Source organism: Penaeus vannamei, chromosome 37, assembly GCF_042767895.1.
Source record: "Penaeus vannamei isolate JL-2024 chromosome 37, ASM4276789v1, whole genome shotgun sequence".
Lineage (NCBI taxonomy): Eukaryota > Metazoa > Arthropoda > Malacostraca > Decapoda > Penaeidae > Penaeus > Penaeus vannamei.
The window spans coordinates 15,016,866-15,024,365 of record NC_091585.1 but is presented as its reverse complement, the minus strand read 5'-3'; the positions used below and the strand labels follow the sequence as shown (position 1 = coordinate 15,024,365).

The following is a 7,500-nucleotide window of genomic DNA, read 5'->3' as shown; positions in this document are numbered from 1 at the left end:
GGCCTTAATCCTTGATTTTTTTTTAAGATGACGCTAAGGAAGAAGTTTATTCTTCCTTAGCGTCATCTTAAAAAAATCAAGGATTAAGGCCGTCTCTCATTTTTTTCTTTTCTTTATCTTCCTAAAAAGAAGAAAAACAGTGTATTCTACCTTATCGTCATCTTAAAATCAAATCGATGATTAAGGCCCAGTTCCTCATTTCCCTTTTCTTTAACTTCCTCTTAAAAACAACAATTTTCTTACTGAAAAAAACTAATCTTTCTGCCTTAGCGTCATCTTAAAAACAAATCAATGATTAAGACCCAGTTCCCCATTTTTTTCTTCTTTTTTAACTTTCTCTTTAAAAAAACGTGTTCTCCCTGCCTTAGCGTCATCCTAAACTCAAATCGATTCCCCATTTTCCTTTCCTTCAACTTCCTTAAAAAAAACAACAACAACTCTGCCTTCGCGTCATCCTACACACAAATCAACCATTAAGGTCTAAGGTCATCACCTTTTCTTTCGTCAATAAGCAAGAAACGTAATACCAGATGGCGAAGGACTAAAAGTGACGAGACCGCAGCGCTCAGTGGCCAATGACTAGGATTTGAAGTCGTGTTGTGACGTCCCGGACATAAGAATATACACGAGAATATATTGATAGATAGATTTATTATGTGTAGATAGACGGAGGGGAGATGAAGGAAAGATATACGGAAATATGCATGAGGTTTAAACAGATAGATATTATATATTGAAGGCCGTGCAGATGAAAAGAAAAATACAGGAAGATGAAGGAAAAATATAGGCCTACGGAAATATACGTATGGAATAAACAGATATATATTTTATACGGAAGTCATATGAAAAGAAAAATACAGGAAGATGAAGGAAAGATATAGGCCTACGGATATATACGTATGGAGTAAACAGATAGATATTTTATCTTGAAGGCAGGTGAAAAGAAAAATACAGGAAGATGAAGGAAAGATAAAAGATTGAAAGAAAGCCTACGGAAATATACGTATGGTATAAACAGACAGATATTTCATATTGATGGTCGTGCAGATGAAAAGAAAAATACAGGAAATACATAGGTATCAACGAGTCAGGATGGTCTCAGTGTGGATTAACTGAAATGGGTCTTAGCCTTTGGGTTTATTTTACTTCCAGGGAATTGATTCATCAACCCGTAGCTTTGAACGATGGGGGGGGGGGCGGTACTTTCTTAAGGAGGAGGTGGTAGATAGGGCCAAAGATGCCGTCTCTGTCCGGTGAAGGGCTCGTGTCACATGAGTGCGAAGTGTCAAAGTCCGGAGGGGTAATTGTGGCTCCAGGAAGGCGTTCGGCCGCGCCTCTGATCAGCTGGGAACAGATGGTGGGAAGTGCCACCGACCGGAGTTATTTGATACACACACACACACACACACACACACACACACACACACACACACATACACAGACACACACACACACACAGACACACACACACACATATATTTATATACATGTATGCGTGTGTATATTTCAACGCGTGTGTATATAGACAAAGAAATTAAACATAAACGAAAATAACTCTAATCCTCTAACACCCTTTAACAACTCATTATTAAAACGTCTTCTGTGCACCCACCACCCCACCCCACCCCCAAGCCTACTCTTGTTTACATAACTGCCTGTCTCATTTAGGACGTTTTTTCGTGTTTGATAAGCGGAGGCGACGCGGCGGGGTTATCAGAGGTGTGGGTGACATGTCGGGTGTTCTGTGGGTGGGCGCTGGAGTGTGTGTGTGTGTGTGTGTGTGTGTGTGTGTGTGTGTGTGTGTGTGTGTGTGTGTGTGTGTGTGTGTGTGTGTGTGTGTGTGTGTGTGTGTGTGTGCGTGTGTGTGCGTGCGTGTGTGTGTCTGTGTGTGAGTGTGTGTGTGCGTGTGTGTGGATGTGCGTGTCTCGCTTTTCCTCCCCCCCCGTCTTTCTTCCTTTCTGTTTTATGCCTATGTCTCTCCTGCTTTTCTCTCTGTCCCACTCTCTCTCTTTCTCCTTCTCCCCCCCCCCCTCTCTCTTTCTCTCCCCCCCCTCTCTCTCTTGCCCCTCCCTCTCTCTCTTTTTTCTCGTGAAACACTGCTCCCAACAAAGTGTCGTGTAGGAGGCCGCCGGACGCCAAACACAACAGAACTGGTAACGTGTGGGAGCCTTCAAACATGTAGTCACTCTCACTCAGTCACACACACACACACACACACACACACACACACACACACACACACACACACACATACACACACGCACACACACACACAAGCACACGCGCGCACACATACAAGCACACGCACACACATACAAGCACACGCATACACACACACGCACACGCACACGAGAGAATACCCAAACGCATACATACACATACACGCACACACACACACATGAACAAAAACAGCACACGCACACACGCAAGGATAAAAACCACACGCACACACACACACTCGCACGCCTGCTTGCACGCTCACAACCCAAGAAATGTCATGGCAAATGGCGAATCTCTCCCACACAGGGTATGTAATAACAGTCGGTGGCAGCTCCACAAAACACACTTAAAACAACAGCGCCACTTGCCTCTTTCGTCAAATCGCTATTATCGTCTTTATCATTTTAAGACTATATACAGTTTCTTGGTCTTATCACTATCATCACGTTTCGGTTGTGCTGTTCATGTTACTCTGATTGGCATCATTAATTTAATAGCCCAGTCATTATCATCACTATTTTTTACTACACTTTTTCATTTTTGACTTTATCATCATTACTGCAATTAATATCATCGTTGACAAAATTCCTGTTGTCACCAATTAATATCGCTCTCGGCATCTCCGAAACGTTCATCATTCACATTAGTTATATTAGGTTGTAAAATCATCTTTAACATTAACCTTATCACTTTAATTATCAATTTCGCATTTTCTGTATCTTTTTATAAGGCATTATTGTTATTATCATTATTTTTATTACTCTTATCATTGTAAATCATAATTATCATTATCCTTTTAAATCGTTATTATTATAAATCATCATTATAACTATTACAATCATTATTATACACCATTATCATTATAATTATAACTTATTATCATGATAAATTATCATTATCATCATTACTAATATCATCATTATCACCGTTGCTATATTATCAACGCTATTATCCTCACTATTATTTCCACGATTATCCTCACCGCTCCCCTATCCTCCTCCTCCTCCTCCTCCTCCACCCTTGTTCCCACTCTCGTCGTGGGCGAAAAATTCTCCCCCTAATTAGTTCGCGTCAACTTTTCCAATCTTCCGAGCTGTCTTTCAAAGTTTTTATTTTTCTTTCTCTTCTTCTTCTCTTTCTTCTTCATCATCTGTCTTTCTTGAAATTTCCTTTGGCTCGTCTCTTTGTTTACACTATCCTCGATACACGGGCTTCAGTATTCGCAAGGGGGTAGGTCGGTTGACAGAAGACCGGTTGAGAGATGCAGTTTGTAAAGGGGTAGAGAGGGAGGGAGGGAGGGAGGGAGGGTGGGAGGGAGGGAGGGAGGGAGGGAGGGAGGGTGGGTGGGTGGGAGGGAGGGTGGGAGGCAGAAGGAGGGATAAAGGGATAGAGGGCTAGATGGATAGATAGGCAGATAGATTGAAAGGTAGATTTTATAGATAGATGGGAAGATAGATAGATAAATAGATAGGTAGATGGATAGATAGATAGGTAGATTTAATAGATAGATGGAAAGATAGAAAAATAGATAGGTAGATAGATAGATGGAAAAATAGATAGAAAGAAATAGATTGGTAGATGAATAGAGATAGATAGAAAAAGTCTTGCCACCTGTTCTTGATGTTTATTCTTACTATCGTCATGATCGGTGTTCTTAGTCATTATTACTATTATGATAATCATCAACACTTCTTATTGTCATTATTGTTATTCCTGTTATTTTTATTATCAGAATAAAAATAATAATGATAATAATCACTATTGTATCGTTACCATTATCCTCATTATCATAATGATCATCTTCATCCTGATTCTTATCATTATAGCTATTATCATTCCAACTATTTTTCTTAGCAGTTACAGTCGTAATAATTTCCTTATCACAACAAATACGGCCGTTGCATCATTAAATTCTTTACTTTTTTATCCGAGTGCAAACAGACCGAACAGGGGAGAAGGGAAAGTAGAGAGAAGAATAGAAATGATACAAGTACACATGCTTTTTTGCATTTAGACATGAATCATGTTTTGCTTCTCTTAATAAAACAGTTGCATGCATGGCTGCTTGCACACATGTTTCGCTCATCATCGTTAAGCCTTTCGATAGGTGACGAACCAATAAAAATAGATTCTTTTTTTTTGCGTGATGATTGTATCACTATTATTAGTACTGCTAAGTACAAGGAGAGCCACATCATAGAGGGAGAGGGAGGGAGGGAGGGAGTAGGAGAGGGAGAGAGGGAGGGAGGGAGGGAGGGAGGGAGGAGGAGAGGGAGAGAGGGAGGGAGGGAGGGAGGGAGAGAGGGAGGGAGGGAGGGAGGAGGAGAGGAAGAGAAGGAGCGAGGAAGGAGGAGGAGGAGGAGGATAAGGAGGAGGGAGAGAGGAGAGAGGAAGGGAGAGGAAGGGAGGGAGAGAGGGAGAGAGAGAGACGCGCTAGGTGCGTCTGTGAAATCCCTAATTTTCGTTTCGTGTTTTATTCACCGTAAAAGCAGCAGCACAACATACGATGGACAAAATCATAATTGTAAGTTTGCATTACGTTTTGCATATTTTCACACACATACACACACACACACACACACACACACACACACACACACACACACACACACACACACAAACACACACACACACACACACACACACACACACACACACACACACACACACATCATGCCTAAGCCTCAAAAAAAAAAAAAGGATAAAAAACACGTGTTCACAAACCTAGTACACAAAGTAAGGCAAAAAATCGGTAAATGGTAGGGTCCCGATAACGCCAAATTCCCCGATCTCACAAGACATGGCGCGAAGGAATCCTCGCGTGAAGGACATTGCTAGCCAGCCAGCCCGTTTTTTTGTGTTTTTTTCGTTGCGTTCTTGTGGCTCGGGCGTACTGTGGCTGCCTACGAGTTTACACGCTCACGCCCTGTACGAACGGTGTTGCTGAATGCGTGTTTTCATGTAAGGCAAAAAAAAAAAAAAAAAAAAAAAAAAAAAAAAAAACGAAGAGAGCAAAAACAAACAAATATACAGAAAGGCAGCTAAAAGAAAGGTTGGAGTGCAGGTGTAATAAAATAAGAAAAACGAAAATAAAAGAAATAAACAGAAAGGCAGCTAAAAGAAAGGTTGGAGTGCAGGTGGAAAAATTAGAAAAACGAAAAGAAAGGAAATAAACAGAAAGGCAGCTAAAAGAAAGGTTGGAGAGCAGGTGTTAAAAAAAAAAAAAAGAAAAAAAGAAAAGAAACGAAAAGGTGGCTTACTACGACTACTGATCAACGTCGAAAATCCACCTGTTAACGGATTCTCGATGCTTTCATGTCAACACTACTACAACAAAGCTGCCTCCACAAGCCATTTAAAAAAGCAAACGGACCAATGAGCGACCGCCACGTCCCGCGCAGCCCTCCGGAAGCGTTTCGGATTGGCTGTTCGAATTCGTCGCGGGGAACCAATGGGTCGGTTAAATACAGAGCGTCTGGTAATGAGGTTAGGCGACGCAAGGTGCGACACTGTGTCATGAGCGAGCGGGGTCGGGCGGGCACAGCGCCAACGCCGGCAGGAACATGAATCAAACGGGAGGAAAAGGAAAGAAAAACTTACGTACATGAATTAAAAAGAAGGAAAAAGTGCCATAGGCTGACAAGACACCTAAAAAAAGTTTTTATGCGGGCTGTGCAAGTGAATGTTTCGCTAGAGTAATATATATATGAATATATATATATATATATATATATATATATATATATATATATATATATATATATATATATATATATATATATACATATTTCCCCGAAGCCTTTTCTTTACATCAATCAAATATCCATAACAAAATATAAAATTCTTAAAAATGCGTACCACTTGTAAGCTTCAAATGCATAAATACTTTCGTCTAAACCTAAATACATACTTAAATCATCCGACCAACTCGTGAATCAAATAAATTCGATATTCAGCACACTCTAAATCAAACATGCAAGTCCCCGCGATTATCAGCCGTCATCGAAGAAATCTGACAGCCACTTATCAGACCCGAGAAGCCATCGCAGTCCTTAACTCACAGCAACAAGGCTTTCCTCTCTTCACCAAACCTCAAGGGTGGAGATTTGTCTTCGGTCTGTCTCGTAAGCACATGACTGATCTCAGAACCGCCCAGGCTTTCGCATATAATTACCACGAATCGTCTAGCACATTCATCATTTGCAGTCATCACCTTGCACCTTGCACCTTGCTCCGGTTGCGAATGTCAACGCCGGCGGGGAAGATTTACGTGCGGGTGTGAAAGATGGGTTGTTGTATCCGCAGACTTTTTGCATTCAGTTTCCCCGCAGTTTTGTCAATATAAAAATTGACTATATATTGTGCATGATTGTATATTCGTAAAAGGTTATTTGTTAGCGCTATAAAAAAAATGATAAATACGAGTTTATCATTTATCATCATCCTAGATTCAACAAAGGCCCTCGCCAAAAGAGTAAATGGTATTACTACTACCACTATTACTACTACCGATAAAGATTATAGTAATGTGATTGCTCATTATAATCAAAACCTAAAACAACCCTAAACCAGAACAAATACAAATCATGTATACGGGAAAAACAAGAGAAAAACGAGAAAAACCTTACCGTTCTGTCCCTGAGGTTGAAGACGCGACAGGGCAAGGAGACAGCGTAATCCAAAATGGCGGTCATGTTCAGTTCCTCCGTCGCCAGATAGGGCTGTCCCGTGTCCTCCGAGCCGTAGAACCATTTCCGGGATCCCGCCTCCAGCACTCCTGATGAAAAGGAGGGGGGGGGGGTTAGAACGTTTTCCTGTGGTAGGTTTGCATGGGTGGTGTACCTAGTGATTTTTAATTTTTGGATGTCTTGTTTATAAGAGATATTTTCAATACTATCCATATGTTTTCTATATTTGTTGCAAAGACCACGGTTTATTTTGCATGTTTCATTTTTCTCTCTCTCCCTCCCCATCCTCTCTCTCTCACTAACTCAGTTTCTCTCTCTCTCTCTCTCTCTCTCTCTCTCTCTCTCTCTCTCTCTCTCTCTCTCTTTCTTTCTCTCTCATACCTAAAAAAAATCATGGGACGTATCCCAGAAGTCCTCGCAGCTCTGTTGTATTTGAGAGAACAAGTAGAGAGTGTGTTCTTGGCCAATAAAGCTTTCCAAACGGAGATTTACCAAATTTTCCGCATTCTGAGCCGAAAAAAATAGGCATAGAAAATTTCCCCAAACATTGTAAAAATGCCGAGTTCTTCCTCCCTCTGATCTTTTCTTTTTC

The 7,500-nt window shown here is 41.0% G+C and overlaps 1 protein-coding gene across 4 annotated transcripts in view; it reads right to left on the bottom strand.

Moving 5' to 3' along the window:
- Positions 1-7,500, bottom strand: part of LOC113805020 (lachesin) — a 68,393-nt gene that overhangs the window by 8,633 nt on the left and 52,260 nt on the right. For all 4 annotated transcript variants that reach the window (XM_070114991.1, XM_070114992.1, XM_070114993.1 and 1 more), the window contains one exon: positions 6,849-6,997. In XM_070114991.1, the coding sequence (XP_069971092.1) occupies positions 6,849-6,997 (149 nt within the window). The remainder of the gene's footprint in view (positions 1-6,848; positions 6,998-7,500) is intronic.